At 40.0% G+C, this 22,276-nt stretch overlaps 2 protein-coding genes across 2 annotated transcripts in view; both read left to right on the top strand.

Moving 5' to 3' along the window:
• The first annotated feature begins 411 nt into the window (after positions 1–411).
• On the top strand, positions 412–4,822 carry LOC110980397 (uncharacterized). Its single transcript, XM_022237032.2, has 4 exons — positions 412–568; positions 1,713–1,999; positions 2,444–2,563; positions 3,293–4,822. Exons 1-4 carry the CDS (start codon positions 462–464, stop codon positions 4,006–4,008), a joined length of 1,230 nt encoding a protein of 409 aa, XP_022092724.2. The 5' UTR covers positions 412–461; the 3' UTR covers positions 4,009–4,822.
• A 2,438-nt stretch (positions 4,823–7,260) lies between these two features.
• LOC110980246 (unconventional myosin-XV-like) overlaps positions 7,261–22,276 on the top strand; it is a 66,963-nt gene continuing 51,947 nt past the window's right edge. The window contains exons 1-9 of the mRNA XM_087138617.1: positions 7,261–9,053; positions 9,432–9,624; positions 14,171–14,284; positions 15,436–15,524; positions 18,591–18,654; positions 18,984–19,093; positions 19,668–19,839; positions 21,430–21,533; positions 21,904–21,967. Coding sequence (XP_086994743.1) covers positions 9,616–9,624; positions 14,171–14,284; positions 15,436–15,524; positions 18,591–18,654; positions 18,984–19,093; positions 19,668–19,839; positions 21,430–21,533; positions 21,904–21,967 — 726 coding nt within the window. The 5' untranslated portion in view covers positions 7,261–9,053; positions 9,432–9,615. The remainder of the gene's footprint in view (positions 9,054–9,431; positions 9,625–14,170; positions 14,285–15,435; positions 15,525–18,590; positions 18,655–18,983; positions 19,094–19,667; positions 19,840–21,429; positions 21,534–21,903; positions 21,968–22,276) is intronic.

The raw sequence follows: 22,276 nt of genomic DNA, 5'->3' as shown, positions 1-22,276 counted from the left end.
CTAGCTTGTATTACGTTGTCATCCCGATAAAAAACAGTCAGGATCTCAACAAGTCGGATGGCACATCTAGAGCTCCGTAAGATCCCAAATCGTATTCCAAAAGTGAAAGGGGGTGCATAACCAGGGGCTAGCCACAGGGCGGTGAGGGACGTCCCCCTCCCCATTCCCGGCCCCTTGGGTTCCCCCCACTAAAACAAGAGATAAAATTACACTTTGGAAATATAGAATGGATATTGAATGAGGCTAACAAAAGCCCCCCCCCAAAAAAAACACACACACACATACTACTGAAAGCTTGTGCCCCCATTAGTAAAATCCTAGCGACGCTATATATACTGTGTAGAACAAGAAAGTTTGAAAATAGGGGACGCGTACGGAGCTCTGCTGTCGACGTCGAAATAAAAAGCCCAAACCTTTCAAAGACGCCCCCTGTAGTTCAGCAACCATAAACATGATTAAAAATGGCGAAGCGAAAATCTAGAAGAAGGTGTTCTGCGCTACATTGCAAAAACAGTTCTGCAAAGAACCCAGATTTGTCATTCTACAGGTTTCCTAAAGACAAAGAAAGGTGTGATAACTTTTGTCTTATTTACCGTTAAAATAAGCTAGTTGTTCTAGATAATAAGGGAAAGGACGAGTGACTGCCTTTTCAGCTTTTGTCGACGACGATTGTGAATTTGGGGACCCTGTTCTTATAACTACGGAGAGCTAGGCCTACATTTTAATTTTGAATTCCCCTTGGTAGATGACTGTAACATCGTGCCCAATAACTGTAGGGTTGATGTTGTCAAAGAAGGGCAGGGTTTTGAGGGAAATCATAATATGAGGGGGAAACTGTCAGCGGATTAGGGCCTATAGGTCCTACTAGTACTGTGAGTCTGACATGCATGACATGGTTGATTCAAATTTGCATGGCTAATTTATCATTAACAAAGTCACATTTGGAAATTCCAAAAAAAAAAATATGGTCAGCGCAATAAAGAGAGTATTGTCTTTGTTTTTTGGGGGACTTACCAGTTTTGCAAGATTAAAATGACAAAAAACTTGGGGGCCCCCCACAATTCCCGTGCAGATGACATGCCTAGGCTTAAATCATGCGAACCACATATGACTTCTACATCCCAGGGAGAGGGAGAGCCTGAATTATTACGTGCTAGGCCCTAGGTACAATGAACCTGTTGACAGGGCCGGATTATCCTGTATGCAGAAATAGACATTGTACATGTACATGCGTGACATGTGTACATGCATCCAATGTTTTGGGAAAATTTTGGGCTCGTGAAACCCACCTTGCTGACATCAAATTTTAACAAATTAACCAAGTTTAGAAGGAAAAACTTCGGGATGGGGCTGTGGCCTTTTTTGGGGGAGGGGGGGCACGGGAGGCGCCACATGTAATGTTACCCTTGGGTCAAAGGTTAAGCAAAAGTTACCTGAAATTTCACGAAACCTTCATATCTCTCACCACCTAAAAGTGAGGAGATGATCCAATGACTTATCTTCAGGTCAAAAAGTGAGGGGATGCATACATTCTCCCTCCCCGTAGAGTTACATGTATGCCATGGCACTGTGCCACGCCTCTATTCATGTAGTAGGTTTTCCTTTGAATTCTTCATTTTGTTCATTGAGACGTGAGTTTGTTTTCTGCACTATTACCGACCCAAGTGTGATTTTATTATTTTTTTTTTGAAATTGTGCCACTGATATCTTAGAAGTGCAAGATGGATTCAAAACACAGGGCGAAAGGACTTGCTGAAGAGAACTCCAGACTACCTGTATACAAATTACCGGATCTGCTCTCATCACTTCGAGCCAGGCAAGATCCTCCCCACTGGCCGACTTGTGTGGAATGCTGTCCCAACGATATTCCATTCAGGCATGTCCAAGCCCAGAGAAATAGACCAAGTATCAAGGACACACGCAGTGGTAATGCAGAATGCATCAAGACAGGACGAAAATAACGACAACTCACTAAAGACGTACTCAAAAATTATTCAAGGTTGGTTAGTTTTGTCTTTTTGTTCATCAGTAGCCTAAACTTTTTAATGATTCATTGAAGAGTTTTGTAAAGTAAATTATGTTGACCTTTTGGGGGAAAAGAAAGAGAGGGGAAAAATCTATCACAGCTTGTTTGAGTTTGTCTTTGACCCGGACCATCCCACATCCTTCAAAATTTGTTCAGTGTTTCGGATTTTGAAGGATTGTGCAAGGTAGAGCAAAGCTACTGTTGCTGTATATGGGCTCGATGCTGCGATGCCCAAAGTAAGACTAATGAAATTTGTGCTTTAATTTGTCAGTGGATTTTTTTGCAGAATTCAGGAGAGTTTCTGTCAAAAATGTCTAGAGAGGTAGGGTTTGCAGGAGAAGCGAAGGACACAGTAATAATGCATCTTAGTTGCTGATGGTTTTTAAATATGAAAAAACTTTTCTTGACTTGTTACAGCTCGGGCAGAGATACAGAAACGGCACACATATGCCAAACCTGCAACATGGCTATCAACACAAGTGCCACTAGCTTATCTGAACCAGGAGCCTGATGCAGTGAATTATCAAGCAGCACCAGGTACAGAGACCAGAAAGTTGTAACACTGACACTATTAGTTGCTAAGGGCCAATTGTAACACTGACACACTATCCGCTACTAAGCGGCAGTTGTAATACTCGGCCATGCACTTGCACTGCTCAGCCATGCACTTGCTAAGCAAAGGTCTCTTGAAAACAGTTCACAACAATACGGGCGATTGACAATAGTGCACCTCCAAGAGTTTGCAGCGTGTTGACCAATCACAAGGTGCGAAATCTGTCAACCATTCACAAACACACATTGGGTCAACAGATTTTGCGCACTGTGATTAGTCAGTGCATTGCAAACTCTTGGAGGCGCACTATTGTGAAATGCCTGTATTGTATGTTGTGTAACTAGTGGCTGGTAACCACATTTACTGAGCAAATATTTTCCTGGCTTGGCAAATTAACTGTGTCATAAGTTACCCATGGGAAGGTGGCGCAGAGCACCCTCTGTTGACTACTAGGATTTGTTCTGGATCTGGTCTTGCCAGACCAGCAGTTTGACTAGGTATTTTGGACTCAAAATTGGTGGACTGGAATACTACACAACACCGCTGACCATTTTTGAAAATCTTACCTTGAGGTAAAAAAAAGGTCAGTTTAAGAAACCCTTTAGAGAGGTCAAATGCCCATCTATCTTGTTTTCTAAATTCTCTATGGTTGTCCCAAGTTTGTCACTTACTAGAATATGTGATCTGTATTTCTCTTTACATATACCTGCCAGGGCCAATGCTATATACAGGTCCAGCAGAGGATGGAAGAGCACATGTTAACAAGGTCACACAGTCTTCTAGTGAACTACAGCAGATAGAGAGACTCAGGACTCAAGTCCTACACTTGCAGGCGAGTTTAGTTCGGGCAAAAAACCAAGCCCTTAATTGCAGATGCAGCAGAAGTGCATCAGGTGAGGAAGCTCTGATTTACCAACGGCAGACGAAAGCAACGGAAATGCAGACCGGCGGCAAGAAGAAGAGAACAAAAGCTCAATGTTTAGCAACTGAGCGAGTCAGGGTTCACAGACTTCGTAAAAAGGTAGCGCAGTTGCAGGCACGCCTGAAAGAGACCAAAAAGGACCCCAGTTCAGTGGAGTGTATAGTGGAGAAGGCCAGCGAGTACCTCAGTGGAACAGCGTTGCAGTTTTTTGCCAGCCAGCTGCGCATAGCTAAGAGGCGGGCTCAGGGGCGTCGCTACTCCCAACAGGACAAGCACTTTGCATGGAGCCTCTATCAGCAGAACCCCATGGCCTACAAATTCTGCCGGAAAATATTTGCACTACCAACTGCACTTTACCTCAGGAGAGTAAAAATGCGGCCGAAAGTCACTGACGCATCACCGGAGGGGCTTAGGGCAACACCTTGTGAGAAGAATGCAGTCCAGACAGCCACCTGTGAGGCTGGACCATTGTCAGCATCATCAGAGAAGGATCCAGGGTTGCAATAAAAAACCAAGAACCATCTGATGGTGAATAAATTCAGTAGAAATTGATTTAATTTCCAATTTCTTCCTTCTCAACTGTTACCAGTGGCATATCCAGCATTTACAAAGACAGGGGTGGGTTTACTAAAACAAATGGGTACACGAAATGGAGGTCAAACCCCACCGTACAAGTGGCACATTGCTTTTTTTTATGTAGAACTAAATTTCTGCTGTGAATGCAATTAAGTAACCAGGTCAGAACAGAAAGAAACGGAAGATATGTACATGTATTTCCCACTGAAAAAATCTAAAAGATTGTTGGAGGGAGAGGGGAAAAGGGCAACAGCTCCCTCTCTATCAGGGTCAATCCTTGAATGCACCTGTTCAACCTGAGAAAGTTAGTTTGTGAGCTGTACATTCTAAGTGAAAAGCTTTAGCTTGTAAGAATCCCTATTCTGGCTGGGAACAAAAAAACGAATACATGTAATGAAACAAGCGACATTTGCCACATCATCGGATGATATGCTGGATGAGATGTCCCAGTGCTCAAACAATATGTGTTCATTATTTCAAAAATCATTCGGAGGATGATTTGTATTCTTTATTTGTCCACATCTTTGTTCTTTGACTGACAAAACATGTTGTTGATATTAGAAACAAATTCGTCATTTTGTACTCCCTCATTCAGATTTTTGGTTGTGGTTTGATTTTGGGGGGGAATCGTCATCTGCCTTATTGGTCTGGGCGAGACAAACATCTTGTCATCCAAAACCTTGTCATGGTCTTCATTGTGTAACCATTGTTATTTGGAGAAATAAAAATTGAAACAAGACATGAACACTTTTGTCTGTGTCGTGTGGACTTTCCAAGTGCTTCCAGTTTCCAAGGGTTTGCTTTTATGTCGTTATCAGATCCATCTATATATTTGCCACTTGTACACGTCCACATTATCATCATGTATGCTTAAATTGAATAACACGTCACAGAGGCCTCCAATTCCACCCCGAGTCCAGTATTTTTTCTTTTACTCCGTGATACAGTACTTGGTAAATTGAAAATAGTGGAGACAAGGTAAATCAGAACAGATTCTTCGCTTGGACTTGAATACTGCTAACTTTCTGACGAATTCGAATCGCCATTTTCATTGGTCGAGGTCCAGCAAACGTATGAATACATGTACTTTGAATGCATTTGCTCACGCTTTTTGACGAATGGGGGCGCTGTTGCAGTTGTCCATAGCGTGCCGTTTGGTTTAAGTTAATAACAGGCGCACGTGATTTTGCGGAGGCGATGATGAGGATCTGCATACCGTGGGAATATCACTGGACGGATGAAGACCATGACGCTGTGCAAAGGCTTTTACGTGGGTTTAAGTAAGTTGACTGGATAACTGAAAGTCGGGCAATTTTACTTCTAGGACAACTCTACTTTGTTACACTTGGAACTAGGTTTTCAACGTTACATTGTGCCCCTTCCTCAATCCGCACCGCTTACTTCTACTACTAGCGGCAGCTGCAAAAGGCTACCCCCACCGCTGCGAGGGAACGCGGCGGACGTGGAACCCTACCACAGACAGCCATGACAGTTCTAGGGGTTTGAGTTACTGCTGCTACCCAGAATTGCGTGTAGGACCTGTCAGAACTGTTAGACGTAGTGCTATCATTTGCAGCATGCTCGTATACTTCCTGAACAGCAAGGCACTCCTCCGTAAGCCTTGTTGGGTCCATCTTTTTGATGGTTCCGAACGCTATGGCATTTTGAAAAGTGCCCGGTAGTTCCATATATAGGCTAGCTATTATCATAGGGTTGTTAGGGGAAGATTTGCTTCAGAAAGTGCAAACGGAGGTACGATTGCAGGGCACTTTTCAAAATGCTATAGTTTGTGGAACCATATCAAAAAGATGGACCCACTAAGGCCTACAGAGTAGCGCCTTGCTGTTCAGGAAGTGGCCAGTCATGTGCTTACATATGTTTGCTCACATTAATATTGCTACGAGGTATATTACCATATGTAGGCCTTCCCTCCCTAGGTCAGACTTAGTTTTTTTTAGTATGTTAGCCTGGACTCAAGTCAAAATGTAATAAAAGGCAATTTGTCATGTTTGTAGAGTTAGGCTACTCGACTGTGTCCTCAAACTTACCCCTAGAATGTGGTTCGTTGTGTGATCTGCCAAGAGAGGTGGAGAGGAACTCCACAGTCCTGGGGGTTGGCACACTGTGAGTGTGAGCTTGGTTAGGCTGAGTAATGATGCCATAAGCCTCATCGCTAATACTGCATGGTGATTTTGCACAATGGTAGAACGGCATGGTGGGAAGGAAAAGGGGACAAACACTTGATGCCCCTGTACACAAACCTGCATGTATGAGATTTGTCTGAAAAACTTAAGTGTTTTCTAAGTAAATACTTTGCATTTTCTTAGCTAACTTTCGCTTTCTAACAGTGATAACATTTTAAGGAAAAATCGTTTAAAAAATGTTCCGGTACCTTTTACATGTGTAAACGTCCCACCCTTACCACAGCATCATTGAAAACTTTACACATGACAAATTGTATTCAATGCAAATAGTTAACCGTTAGTTCTGGTGATGAATTCATGGTATTCCTATGAGATGACCGAGTAGTAGCATGTTCTGAATATCAGATTACATCTTACAGGTATCGTTTACAAGTGAACGCTAGATTGCGTCAATCAAAACGCCAAACCCCTAAAAGGGACAGTCCCTGTAAACCGATTTAGAATTGTTTTTGTTTAAATGTTTCAACATGTGAAGGTCGTACCCTGGTTTATGGAACGTTTTCCACCCCTTTTTCCTTCCACAGTGCCTTTGCAACAAATTGTTGTGCTAAATCATCCATGCTGTATTAGCTATAGGACTTACAGGAAGGCAGCCCATATCTATAGTTGGGTAGTGGCGTGAGATTGGATTTTTGGATCGCAGGACTGTGAAGACATCTTGGGTCCAAGACAAGTAATACAGTGTCAGTTGAAGCCAGTCTGGTTCCTAGCCCTGACATAGAAAAAATCCTTTTTTTTCGTGTTTGCCTAAGACGTACAAAGAAAACGTGAAATTCTCACCACTTTTGGCTGTTGAAGAAAAACATAATACTACTGCGAGAGATGTCCTAACATTTAAGTAAAAAGTGATGAAAGCCTGGTGTCCCTTTCTGGTCTCCAAATTGTCACTGTTTTAACAAAGTGCACCACGGCTAAATTCTAACGTTGACATGTCTTTGTTATCAAATGTGTATTTTCAAGCATGTTGATGAACACATCATATACAGTGTACAATATCAGTTGCAATAATGCACAAAAATTGTACATTATTATCACTACAATAGCTTCTAACTTTTAGGACTATCTCCAGGCACGATTTAGCAAAAACTATTGTTGCAGTAAAACAATGTCTCCAGCGCCACAATTTGTGGTCGCCGAGAGACAACTTACAATTTCATCTAATTCAGCCATCTTCCTCTTCGGACCTCCAATCATTCAATTTCAAGTTGAAATATTGTCATGAAGGTTTCACCATATTTTATTTCAGTAAAGTTTGCATTGATTCATCATTCTCACAAAGAATACTATCTTCGCACTTTCATTTGTTTGTGTTCACAGCTATTTTCATATTCTAGGATGGATTCTGTATTGACTATTGGGCATATCAGTTGCCTTTAAGTGTCTGGAATCTGCTCAAAACAAGCCTCCGTAGTGCGATTTTTCTCATGTAAAAAAGAGCATTCTCCCTTCCTTTTTTCATGAATTTTGCATTCGAATAGTTGAATACAAAAAATAATTATTGAATATTTGATAGTTGATTGAATATTCGATAACAATGTCTAGCACCTAGACTAGTCACTAGAGTCATCACATGAAGCCACATGTATCTCGGCAGTTTGCTAATGTTTGCCACCAAAACTTTCTCGTAATGTTATTGGTATGAAATAGACAAAAATAATTGTGTTGAAGATCACAAAAAATTTGCTAAAAGAATTCCACACATGGAGTTTGTCAAGCAAAAATGTTTTAACCCAGAATTTATGGAAGCAGGTTTTTCTTTGTTTTTCTAATCTATTAAATATCAGTGTTTTTCCTTAAAGGTATCCGCTGTAAAACTAAATAAGTAATCATGGACATAGCAATATTATTTGCTGTACAACAAATTTTGTTTTGTTAGCAGTGACACATTGCCACATGTTATTTCATAGGTTTACCCACACTAGCCTAGTTTCTTTTGTATTTTACTTTTCCCAATGTTTTTGACTTTTGTCACTATGTAAGATTACATTTCCGATTGCTGTGTACACATGTGAACTGCTATTCAGATGTGATTTGAAAGGTGACTTGAAATTGAAATCAATAAGCATGTAAAAAATTGATAAACTGTAAAACTTTTTTTGCCAAGAAAATACAGCAACTTGAGACTTTATTGCTAAAAATGTACACAATCCTATGAAGGTGCCTCTAGATACATGTACATGTATGTTTCATATTTCCCGTAGTAGACATGTCTGAGATCAGAGAGAACCAGACAGCTTGTGCATATTATCATGTAATAAATTGTCAGCACATCATGCCACGTGTTGACTTTTCCATTAAACCAAGAGCTATCTGGGAGATGAAATACGGCTTATTACCCAGATCTTCATTGATAACAAGCGAGGGCATTAAACCAACAGCAGTCAGTCCTCTTGCACAACAAACGTACACCTGTTTGCTGCCCGGCGCAGGGAGCACAGGGGCAGTCCTTCACTTGCAGTTGTCTCCATAGTTGCATGCAGGGCGTACATGAAGGTGCATTCCTGTCCCACATTTTACACCTGCATTTCCTCACAGCTGCCTATCAGACTACTGCACGATGACTCCTCCCCAAGAGTGATTCCATTTCGGGGGGCAGTGATACCACAACTGTTTTATCGCACTGCGGTCCAAAGACCGATTCTTCATCGGTTCTGTACACAGTCAAATGGTATGGGCCTCGGGGTGTAGCACAGTGTGTGAAGCATTTGCCACTGTACTTGGACGATTTGGAGGAACGCCACACGGCATTGATGTTTAGTTTAGGAATTTCCAGTGAGTACTGCATGCACGTATATGCCTTGTAGATTAGGATGTTGCAAGGTTTATATATTGTAACTACTAGTACCTATTAAGGAGGATGTTATTGCTGTATTCTCGGCCAGTAACACACCTTTTCAAAGATTCGTCATTTTCACCTCGAAGACAAAGCGAAGTTCACCCTTAGCTTATACATGTGTTTGAAATGTTGAGAACATGTGGTTGAGAAATGTCGGTAGAAATGCAGTTGTGCATTTGTTCAAATTCTTTCAAAGTTGTCCATGTACTGTGTATAGTTGATGTATTTCCGTGAAGTGAGAAGTGATTCAACAATTTGTAGTCTATCAGCCAGGCTTGTTAGCTTAACTCTCATTTATTTATTTGTTTATGCAGATGAAAGGTACTCTTAATCCCACCAAGAATCTGAGCAACCAAAGCATAAATGCCCCACTGACTCGTTGCCGGACAGAAAGACCATTGACTGCCATTGAAAGACCTCCCACCGAAGATGCTGTCTCCTTCATTATTTGATGATTGCAGCCCAAGTTATTGATATATCACTGGCGCCATCATTAACATGGAGTTGGTAAGTGCATTCCCAGCAGGCTCAGCTTTTAACACATGATTAGGATTGATGGGCACTAGAGTATGCACGTACCAGTGGCGTAGCTAGGATTTTACGGGGGGAGGGGGAGGGTACAAGGGGGCACAGCATCTTATGGGGGGCACCAGCTTTCAGTGATGTGGCTTTTTCGGGCAAGCTTTTGTTAGCATTGTTCAATATCCATTCATCTGTTTTTTTTTAGTGGGGGGGGGCCACCGGGAATTCGTAGGGAGCATGTGCCCTCCCAGGCCCCCCCCCACGCCACTGATGCCTTGACCATGTTGAAGATTTGTTTCCTCTTTGCTGACTGTTCTGCTACCTACAAATCTTCAGTTATTGACCCCGCTAACCATCCTCAATCCTTCAAAATCTTCTGGGCGACTTTAGAGGATTTGGGAGGATTGAGGCTGTATCCAATGTTTTCATGGGGGCAATTGGAAGATTTTAAAGGATTGAGGGTGTATCCTAGCCAAAAGGGCCTAGGGGGTTAGGGTTTATGTATGTAAATGGATTAATTGCTGTGGGTCATACATGTCCTTGTATGCGGGTGTTGGCATTGTGGTTTAAAATTAGAGTTACAAACTTTACTTGACCTAAAATGTACCTAACTGACCATGGCAATTGTATTTTGGTCAGGTTTAAATTGTTCAGTACCCTCACAAATTCTTCCAAAAATGGACAAGTTTGTTGTGGTCCACTTTTCTAGGATACTTCCGTCCTAAATCTTTCCAACAACGCACAGTAGACAGTAGTAAATAATCCAAAACGTTTTGCACTGTCCAAATCCTTGTTCATGTCGATAAATATTTGCCTAAGTACAGGATCCAGGTAACCTATATTAGTCCATTGGAAGCATTTTTTTCTCTTCTGTATAAAAATAAAGTACAGGTGTGTAATCCTTCAACAGAGCAGCTGTAAAGCTAGGAAACATTTCCCTTGTCCAGAAACTTGTTCAAGCATTTTATTGCCCCCTGAACAAATCACGTGCATTGCAGTAAAAAAAAAAATGGTCCAGTTTGCTAGAAAAACTTGGAAATTCCCTTCTTTTGCAACCCACTTTACCCAAGTTCAGTGATCTTCCTCTTGCAGTTGGCATAGCATAAAGCATATAGCTATATATATCTGCATTCTGTCAGCATTGTGTGTTGTAGATTGTGTATTGTTGTAGTATTTGCACAACATGGGCCTAGCCTGCTAGACAAAGTCCAAAGTTCCACCTCCATCGCAGTATACACCCATCAGAAATTTTAATGTGTTTAAAAATCCTGTTGGTAGTGTATACCATGGACGAATAAGAATGGTTCTTATTCCTCTGTATGTGTACAGTACATTGCAAATGAAACTTAACCCTGTAAAAATGACTGGGGAAAACTGTGTAAAGAATTCCCATTCACCTTCACAGTCAAATTTCCCGCCACTTGTGAAAAAAGCGTTGAAATTTTTTCCCACTTTTGAGAAAAAAAAGCTGAGAAAATTTTTCCTGCTTGTGTAAAAAGGTGTGAATATTTTATCCCACTGGTGTAAAATGATGTGAAAATTTTCCCACTTGTGAAATAAGTTGTGAATTTCCTTATTCACAGAGGGAAAGAAAGTGTGAAAAATTTTCCCACTGGCGAGTAAATTTTTCTCAATTTGTGAAATGACTATTAATTTTCCCGGATGGGAAAAAGTGTGAAGTTTTCCCCCATATTGAGGTTACTTTTCAATGGCAGTATACTGTACATGCGTACATGTACATTGTAAACGAACCTCTGCATTAATACATGTACATGTATGAAATTTTCATCAAACTGTTTTGGATAAATTTGAAACAGTTGGGGCAAGAAACATATGTTTGATCCCCACACATGAACAAAAATCTTGTATGTCTGATATGCTGATGATGTGTACAGTTTGCTTCCCTAGTGATGAAAAATTAAAAATGATGAAATCTTCAGAAGTGTTCAAAAACTGATCCACTTCATATCCTGTTTGAACCGACTGAGGTGAATTTTAAAGTCAAGCAGCCTCAAAGGAGTCAAAAACTTACGGGGAGAAAATCAGAACAAAACCAAAGCAACAGAGGTCTAAACAATTTACCCACCTCCCAGGCTCCCAGATCAGTATCTCTCATTCACTGAAACAGAAACTGATATCTAACCACAATTCAAGTTGTCATTACTTCCTCCAGCTCTCTGCAGCGTTATCATAGAGCATTGCACAGTGCCACAAGCAAGGCTCTCAGCTTTCACTTTTTTCAGTGGTGTTGAAATAGAAGTCTCAGGTTACAAATTGCATCCTCAAGTTGCTTGGAAAGATTCAGCCTTTTCCCTAAACAGTGTGTGATAACGTTTCAGACCTTTTGTGAAGTGTCAGCAACAGAGAGAAGCAGTTTGCGATGCATTCAACGGAGTGTGGTTTAGTGTTTTTTTTTTTTCAGTCTTCTCTTAAAATTTGAAAGCTGTGGGCTCCTTAATGAAATACAGAATTTGGCTCATTTCATGTGAAAAAAATTTCTGAGTTGATGTGCATTATATGAAATTATTTGCTTTAATGGAACTATTGTGCGATTGGCCTTATAGAAAAGCCACAGTTAAGCTCACCGGTATAACTGTTCAAATGCTTCTGAAAAATGGTGGAAACAAAATCTACTGAGGCTGAAGGGTTAAGGATTCCCATAAACATGTTGACCAAAAATTAAAAATTCACATGTTGAACAATTATCTTTGGACAGCTTGATCTCAGATAACACTGTGTACACAGCATATGTACTTATATGTACTTTGTACATCACTGGAATGCAAAAAAGTGACCCAAAAATGCCCATTTTCGTTATTTGTAAGCTCAAAGATGATGATTATGATGAAACAAGTAAACACAAACAGATATCCAGTCTATCAATTTTGCCCAAACTCTGCATATTGCCATATTCAAGGCCCTCAACTTTCTTCATCGGCAACGCCCTCAGAGTCTTTGGTTATTGAATGTGTCATTAAGTGGTGTGGAAAGATAAGTCATTCCTTAACAGTGTGTGAAAAAGTTGCCACCCATTTGAATGATTGTGTCAACAAAATGAATTGGGTTATGCATTTGAGTGGTCTTTCAATCTTAGTGCACACCAGATGCATTAGACTTAGCCGTTGCCCAACAACATTGGTATACTTACATTCCTTAATGTTTGATATTTAGGGCAGAACATGTCTAGATAAAATTCATTTTAACAAAGAATGAGGAACGACAAGGAAATCTGTAGCAGTTGATGAGTGTTTATGAGGGTTGAAGTATTGATTGATGGAAATATTATCAAAGAGCGGCTTGTAAGACACATGTTGGTGCTATGGAATGGACAATTGACACACACATTGTACAAGTTTTTTTCAGTTTTGTTACTTCCTTGAAAACGTTTACTTGCCCTGGTTGTTTCATCCTTTATTGTCTGCTAAACAGAGTTTTTTTTGTGGATTAATGTAGTGTACTGATATGGATAATTCTTTTCTTTTTTGAATGTTGAATCATTTCTTGAGCATCAAATAGAATTATTTAAAAAAAGTACTACCTCCATGTAATGTCTTGAGTTACTTTATCTACATGTAGTCATAGATTGCAGACCTGTGCATGACATTCTTTGCTAAAACTATGAAAATCTTATCCTTGCGTATTTTGTGTCCATGAAATAGCTAATTGATGTTCATGGTACGAGGAAGACAATATGACGCTTGGGCAAGATCATCACACCACAAAGCAAACTGACAACAGGTCAACCTTTACAATTCTGTGTTTGGAATAACAAAAAGATCGAGCATTTGAATTCCAGAAAATCTGGCCAAATCTGGGAATTTATTTGGTCGCAGAGAGTTCAGTGCAAGGCAAAATCCAGAAACCCCAACCTCCTGCCGGTGCATTCCATAATACAGTGATATCCAAACCGTCAAGATGAGTTTGTTTATGAACAGGGTGGTAAGAAAACATTACAATACAAGTTTGATGGTCTGTGAAGTACATTTTGTATAGTATACATGTAGGCACATGTCACATACAATAGTCACTATTTAGTCACTTTATTGTACACGTATGTGAGAGCGTAATGTTTGAAATGTTGCAGAAAATAGAGATCTAGTACAGAGATCCATTCCGAAAGATGCCAGAGTTTTTTTGTGCTGACAAGCTTAATTTGAAGGAGAAAGCTGTCCAGTTGGGATTTGAACCTCAGACCTTTAGAATACTTTTTTTCAGCTGCTGTATGACTAGTTTATTACAGAGCCACCCAGCACCACATGTCTAAATTCCCAGTATCTCCCTGCCTGTTTGTTAAGGAAAGAAAAAATTTTGATCATGCAATCACAATTATTGTGACAAGGTATATGTGTTTGTTGTGAGAGATATATTTTATTTGTAACAATTGTGTTACAAATCTTGTACCCTCTTCATTTGTGTACAATTTCAATCAGTTATTGATTACAATGGTATATCACAATCTAAATCAATTGTGATTGTGCCTTTTGATGCTGTGGTTTCTGGGTTTTTCCTCCCTTCTCCCTGTGTCTTGCAGGGCACCCCTGTGTGGTTCGATGCAGGTGGGGACTACCCCCTCCCAGGCAGAGTGACAGAGACATATGGAGGGGATACAAAGGGGGTCAAGGTGCAATGCGTACTGGATGAGAAGGTGAGAAGTAGCATCAGTTGATTCTATTTTGTAGCCCAACCCTATGAAATGAGTCTGAGAAGTGTTCAACCAGTTAACGTCAGATTTTCGTACCTGAAAAAGCTGCTGGGGACAGGTTTTTTACCCGTAAATTCTTCAAGCTTGCAATTTGCGCTTGGACCCAACCAAACACGATGTGTAAATGCGCCAGCCGCAGAAATGAAAAAGAATTCTTAAACGAGTGTGCACATCCTCTGTGGAACAAAGAAGAAAAATTATGAGTGTTTACATGTTATCTGGCGTCAAGAGGTTAAAAGAATATTTCACAAAGGAAATTAATAGGAACCTAGCTTCAACATTTTTCCACCGACCTAATGCGCATGTCCATCACAATGCCCAACTGATTCATCCAATCAAAAAGGTCTGTTTGGTCTTGCTAATTAATGCAAACTGGAACAATATCACTGAAAAAATGACCTTAGGACTTGTTTTGTGGGCTCCGGTCACGCTTGATTGCTTAACAGCGTGCTATTTTGCTCTGAATCATTGCGAATGAAGGTTTCCTGTCTAAGAATAGTCTTAGAAAAACTCATTGAGTTTGTTACAATCCATAAATACACTTTATCTAGTCATAAAAGTGGAGCAATGAAAGCCCTTTTTTAAGTTGCAGAAAACCTGTCATAGGGATTTGTTTTTTAAAGTGCACTGCATATTTTTAAGAACTGCGTACGTGCATGTAGAGCTGTAATTTCAATTCCTTTAAACTATGGAAATAATTTTGAAGGTTTTTGAATCTATTTTGTCCAGCAGCATTTTGCATATAGCGTACATGCATCAAGGATAAATGTATACATGTATATGGCATGCCAAAGGGGAAAATTTTGAACTGTTGGCTTAACTGTGTTAAAAGAGAAACTGTATATAGACAAATTCAGGCATCTGTTCTGGAAGGCTCCTAGTAACTGAGAAGTCATGGCTCTGGCTAATCTTCAAACTAACCGTCCAAACTTCTCTGAAGTTGCCATTTACACATCAGTGAAATGCAAAATGAAAGTATACATCCTGACACTGCAGACGGATGGGGTAATTTCACGCATGGCATCAGTTTTGTTCCCAGGGGTTGATTAAAAAATTGTTTTGCCCGTTCCTCGTTTTGCTTTGTCTGTCATCAGATGTACACTGTTGCCAATCCCCAAGAACGTATCAGAATACGACATGACGCATTGGAGATCCAGCACATTGATGATATGATACAGCTCAGGTACGTATGTGATATAGCTCTTTTATTATGTGCGTTGACTTTGCAACATGCAAATTGCATTTCAGCTCGACAAAAATATAACGAAAGGTGAACTCAGTAAACTTGACCTGTTGGTTGTCAGGAATTTTGAACCTCTGTAACCAGGTAAAATACACAGTGGGATGAAAAAAGTTTTATGTTGGAGAAAGATTTGACCAGCACTTTTTTCGTGCATTTTTTATTGTCAGAGATAATGGAAATTGTTGAGGATTCATTGATCATTAACTGCTCAGACTTTGCCGAACCTATTTTGCACTTCCAATCAAGTGTGCAATTTGTGTTTCAGCCCATTAAATTCAGTAGTGTATTTTGACCCCATTAATTCAGAATTTGTCAAGACTTCAAGCAATGTGTACTATTGCCACCGATTATCTTATATCCAAAGATTGGTGTAATTATTAACAAAATTTAACAGTATTTTAAATCTCAGTTTTTTAGTTTTGTGCTAATCATTAACTGTTACTTGTTTGATACAAATTTTTCCTAATGCGTAAGAGATTTTTGAGTAATAGTACCACATTAATCCAAAAACATTTTTAGGAAAGGAATCAGATAATCAGAATTGATAATTCAAAATTAATTGCCAACTTTTGGCTTTTAAGATTTGTTTTTAAGGTGTACCTAGCCATGCTATTAAACTCTTGTTTCTTGAAGACGGTAAACCACATTCATTGTAAATGAAAGAGCAATAGTAAAATAAGAGTAAATGAATTGCTTATTTTTCTGTAATTCTTTGTCTCAGCTGCTGTTGGATAATTTGCTCTTCAAACTAGCACATAAAAAAATCATTTAAAGCACAACTCAAGCTGTACATTAAGCCCAAGTTGATTAGGTAAAGATAGATTAAATCCATAAATTTTCAACAATCTCATAAATAAAGCTCAATCCCTGCTTCAGAATTTCAGAATTGCTTGATAAAAAAGCGTGACAGGTGTTGTGTTGAGAGGGCACTTAATTGAAAAGAGAGGGAAAAAAACCCAGCAGGGATAGGACACTGCGTCATCCATCGTGGTCCCATTTCTGGGGTTGCTAGGCAGCGGCTTCGGGAAATACATAGGAAAGCAGGGAGAGAGGCCTTAGGCAGGCCCTGTAGCTTTGTCGACTCGGGACGTATGTCATGTCGTATCATCAGGTAGTATCTTGTCCATCCTGCAGCATATCCAGGGTGTTAGCGGCGTACTGCATTAAGTGGACGGCAGACATCCCACAGTGGCCATTTGCCACTGGATTTATCCAGAGGGGAAACGTTTATGTTGTTGCACCTATTCTGCAGTCATGTCAGATGCTTGCACTACTGTACATGTATCTGTAGATTGTTATGGTGACCTCTCTGAAATGAAGCGGAGTTTTGTATGGACAGGTTTTAATTAAATCTCCCTTGTTTTCAGTATCACATTACTTAGATTACATGTAATGGTATGGGTATGACCATTATTATACAGGACATGAATGGAAGTGCAAGTCACTGCTGAAGTGCAGTTGTCACTGTGAAAAAAGAAAATGCTTGATTAATGAATGAAGAGAGATTTGACACAGATACAGTCTTTGACAGTTGTGTAAATCTGGATAAACCCTTTTGAAGGACATTGGCACCATGATTGCCGTTATTTTGCATGCATTGTGACAAACCTTGAACTCAACCCCCCAGCTCCAAGATCTCAACCCCCCCACCTCCAAATTGTACTGATTGCAAAATATATCAGGTCCTCGTATGAGGTCAATTAACTGACAGTGAATCCTTCAATAAATATTGACCAGTGCTGTGTCAAGCAGTGTAGTCAAATGTGTGGTGTAATGGGAAAACTGCAGGCCTGTTTGAGCCTCTTAACATAAGGATGGGTGTGTTTACTTTCTTTGAAGCCACCTTCCTGTTTGACTCCCTGGCAATTGTGAACTCCACTGCATTTGTATGCAAGTTAAGCCATGTACTTGATATCATATCACATTGATCAGAGGCCTTTTTTTCACATATTTGATTGGGAGGGAGCAATGTACATGTGCATGTCCATATATTGTATGTCTTCTGAGAGACCCAGCCTGATGCAGTTTGTTAAATTTTGCGTATGGAATGGATATTCTTCAGTATTTGTGAGAACTGCATTCAAGATTGTTTCTTCATTTTTTAATTATGAGAATCAAGTTTTCAATTAGCCTGATCGGCTACATGTGGGTAATTCCAGAAATTAGGGGTCCAAAAGTGTGACATTTTTGTGTCCCTATTACATGTGATCTTTGTTACTTGAATTGATTTCAAACTATTATTATTTGTTTGGGAGGTAATTTGCATTAATTCATAACTCGTGGAAATTAGAAAATGTGTTCTGAACTTACAAAACCATTTATCAGACGTGAGAGGGACACAAAAGAATCGACTCCTGATTTCTGGAATTACCCATATCTGTGCAAAACAAAGGTTTACATGTTGACCGTAGATTTAAACTGCACTTTGGATTTCTTGCTGATGAATTTTTGTCAGGTTTAATTTGTACATGTACATCATGTCAGTTGTTTGTGTGTCTGCTCTTGCAATATCATTTGAAATCCAGGAATGGCTAAAAAAGGTTCAATTTATGGACGGCTAAATTTAAACACTTGTTCCGGTAATCAAATCAACAAAATGGTCCTTTTTCTGAAACTGCCAATTGAGTTGTGCCCTGCTGACAATTTTCAAATGTCAGTTGCTTGTAAAGTAGTTTTGGAACTAGACCTTGCAACTCCAGCCTTTCTGTTGTCTCCCAGAGACCTGTCAAATCCCCCCAAATAGTCATTTTTGAAACTGCCAATTGAGTTGTGCCCCGATGACATTTTGAAATGTCAGTTGCTTATAAACTGTGTTAGTTTTGGAACTAGATCTTGCAACCTCAGCCTTTCTGTTGTCCCACAGAGACCTGTCAAATCCCCCAAATGGTAATTTTTTGTAACTGCCAATTGAGTTGTGCCCCGATGACATTTTGAAATGTCAGTTGCTTATAAATTGGTAGTTTTTGAACTAGATCTTGCAGCCTCGGCCTTTCTGTTGTCCCACAGAGATCTCCATGAAGGATCCATTCTCTTCAATCTCAAGACAAGATATGACAAGGGCCTTATCTACGTAAGGACATTTTGACAGTAATTTTATGTAACTGAAATTATACAAACACAGTTGTTGATCTAAAGTGGAGAGTTTCTGACCAAACTGATGTGAATTTCTGTGAAGAAGGCATCGCTGCTAATAAGCTTTGTAAATCAACTGTTTGTCTGATGTTGTCATTGTAGACTTTTTACCATCGACTGTGTTTATATTTTGAAGTTCTTCAAAATTGTGTCAAATTAAGGAAATCAAATGATTCTATAGCGGACATACATTCGATAACTTTTTGGCCAGTACTTGTTTGGAATGTTTTTGTTGAAATTACGAATCACTGTGTGCTTTTTTTGTAGACGTACACGGGAAGCATATTGGTTGCTGTCAACCCATACAAGCTCTTTGACATCTATGGCATTGACACAGTCAAGAAGTATGAAGGCAAACCACTGGGCCACCTTCTCCCGTAAGTGCTCCCCTGGCCATCTACCCCGCCCCCAAAAGAAACAAACAAAAATTAGTTTCGGTCATTTGGAGAGTAATGCATGAACCTGTATCTCTTGACTGTCGTACTTAAATGAGAAAGCAGGTACTCAGATTTGTTGGCTCACTTTTAATTCAAGGGCATAATATTAGGAATTCTAAAACTGTTCTAGAACTTCAAAGGGATGAATAACTAAGGAAAGGATTGTTCTCTCGGTGCACTCTGTCTCCATTAATTAAAAAGCTGTAGCAGTGTCCAATCATGTTGTTTCAATTGTGAAGCCTTGAAGTTAAAGTCACTATCAAGGTTAATTTTGACCTTTTTTCATTCTAGTTTTGATGATTAGTTTTATATGTATTGTTGAAGTTTTCATTTTTTAGTTTTGTTTTTCAGAGAATTTAAAGATAATTTTGTTCATTTTCTTGAGATTCAGAGATTGGTGCTAGCTCAAAAGCGCAGAGCAAGAAACATAAATTACCAACCATCAAATGCCGCTATTAATTCCTGGATGCAAGAAGTACTTTTTATCAGAGTCCAATTTGGCTTCCCATTTCAGCCACCTGTTTGCCATGGGGAACAGTGCCTACATGCGCATGATGCAAACCGACAAGAACCAGTGTGTGATCATCAGTGGAGAGAGCGGTGCAGGGAAGACGGAGAGTACCAAGCTCATTATGCAGTATCTGGCGGCTGTCAACAAGGCACCCTCAAATCTTACCACTGAACAGGTGGGTAACTTGTCATGCTCACCGGTTAGTTGTGGGAGCACCAACTCGAACACTTGCTTAAGCCGAATTCATTCAGAGGCCAATTTCATGGTGTTTAATGAGGCACTGTCAAGCCTCACAGGAGAACTCATCCTGCTGTTGGTTAATTGGGCTTGGAAAATCCACTTGAACACTGTCTCCAACCCAAATCATTCAGAGGCCAATTTCATAGTGTTCAGTAATGCCTCATTCAAACTTACCACAGAACAAGTGGATCGACTCATCCTACTCGTCGATTGGTCTTTGGAACACTGTACTTGAATACCGTTTTAAACCCAAATCATTCAGGGGCCAATTTCATGGTGCTCAACAAGGGACCGTCAAACTTCACCACAGACCAGGTGAATACCTGGTCTTTCTTTGCATTTGTTCATTTGAGCCTTAAACTCTTACTGCAGCCTACATCATTCAAAGGCCAAGTTCGTGGAGCTCAGTTTTGAAATGCCATCACAGAACAGGTGGATAAATAGCAAGTGGGTGAATGTGCCAACTCACTGACAGCAACTCAAGCCTCCATGCCTCCGACCTCATGTAATCCCAGAGTTTGTGTTGGGCTGGCAGATGCACTTTCCTCCTTTAGTTTATTATTAGCCTTATCAGACTCCTTGGTCCAACTTCACAGTGCGGCCAAGCACAAACTTTTATGCTAAGAGAGGCTCCGCGTTTTTTATGAAGACCGTAAGCAGTAAGTGTGGCAAAAGGCCTGCTTACCTTGGGGGATAATTGTGCTTAAATTTGTGACAAAACAATGAAAATCTCTATACTCGTGCAACTGTAAGCACAACCAGGCCAATTAAGCACTACCATGAAATAGTGTTTATGGTTAGCAAATTTTTGCCTTTCTGCAAACTGTTAAGCAGCTCTGTGAAATTGAGCCCTGGTCTAGAAAGCAGATGTTTCCAGGCTTAAAAATCACACCGGTTGCAGATTGATGCAATTGAAATATCGGGAAATGGCTCTGACATAATGGGTTCTTCAGCTGTTAGCAGAAAACTGGTACTAACTGTAACAGAAAAGTTGTGCTAACTTTAAGCATATTGCAGTTGTGCTAACACTTTGTCGTGTGCCTGGCAGAAGGGCATATGCGCTTAGGCCCTTTTGCCAGGAAGCATGATCACTGCAAAAAAACTTTTCCCGGAAGTGTGCAACTATTGTGTTTTAATGAAATAGGAAGATTTCTTGGCAAAAAGAAAGAAAAAAAAAGCCCAAGCCCTTTAATAAGTTGTTCAAAGATTGCTTTTTGTACAGCCCAGGTTGATTTACCATACACATACTCTGCTAAACAAATTCAGGAGCAAATGTCATTATTTATAGGGCTTTTTATCGAAAACAGAATTAAAGTATATGTATGTGAAGCTAACGACTGTTTCAATGTAATTACCAGTCGGTGGAGTTGATGGGAAAAAGTATTCATACATATACTGTTTAGGATTTGACACAATGTGAAAATTCTCAGCTTCATTTATATTCAAATCCACTGTCACTGATGTGAACATTATTGTAAACCACAGAGCCATCATAAAAGCTTTTCTGATGTCCCTTTTATCCCAGATTTTGGAGGCCAATCCTTTGCTGGAATCCTTTGGCAACGCCAAGACAGTGAGAAATGACAACTCAAGCCGATTTGGCAAATACACAGAAGTCTTCTTCAAGAAGTAAGGTTCTGAGTTTTAAGTGGTTTGGCATTTGATAAAAAAAAAATTGTGGCTGTTATTCTCTCTCCTGTGATACATGCCTTCTGGAAAATATAACCTGGTGTCTCACTTCTTTGTAATATTTTGGTTTGGTCCAAATCTGTCGGTCACCATTTACCGGTATGGCAGTATAGATAATGATAATTAACTGATGTGATATGCAGTGTCAGTGTACTTGATATGATTTTGAAAACTTTTGTCCAATGTTTTGTCCAGACATCAAGTTTTGACAAAGTAGATGATGCCGGTAACTTGATTCAGCCCACAAATAAAGTGCTCACTTGCTACTTCGTATGACCCATTGACGGCTATCTTTTCTTCCCTCATCCAGGGGAATCATCAACGGTGCTAAAACTACAGACTACCTTCTTGAGAAGTCAAGGATAGTGCACCAGGTAATCAAGTTATTTCTCCTACCAAGATAGAGTGTTTTCCAAACCCTCCTTCAGTCATAACGGGGGATTCACAATAGTGCTCCTCCAAGAGTTTGCGACGCGTTAGCCAATCACAATACGCGAAATCTGTTGACCCTTTCCAAACGTGCACTGGGCCGACAGATTTTGAGCATTTTGATTGGCCAGCGTGTTGCAAACTCTTGGAGGCGCACTATTGTGAAACGTCCGTATTTACCCTAATAAAAGGCCAATCACCAATCACCATGGGTCAGATTATCATTCTGGTTGGTTCCTATTGACATCCATAGC

This window comes from Acanthaster planci, linkage group LG07 (genome assembly GCF_054643075.1).
Source record: "Acanthaster planci isolate LZ-2023a linkage group LG07, COTS_SCS, whole genome shotgun sequence".
NCBI lineage: Eukaryota > Metazoa > Echinodermata > Asteroidea > Valvatida > Acanthasteridae > Acanthaster > Acanthaster planci.
The sequence above is the reverse complement of the archived record's forward strand: the minus strand, read 5'-3'. Positions and strand labels throughout refer to the sequence as shown.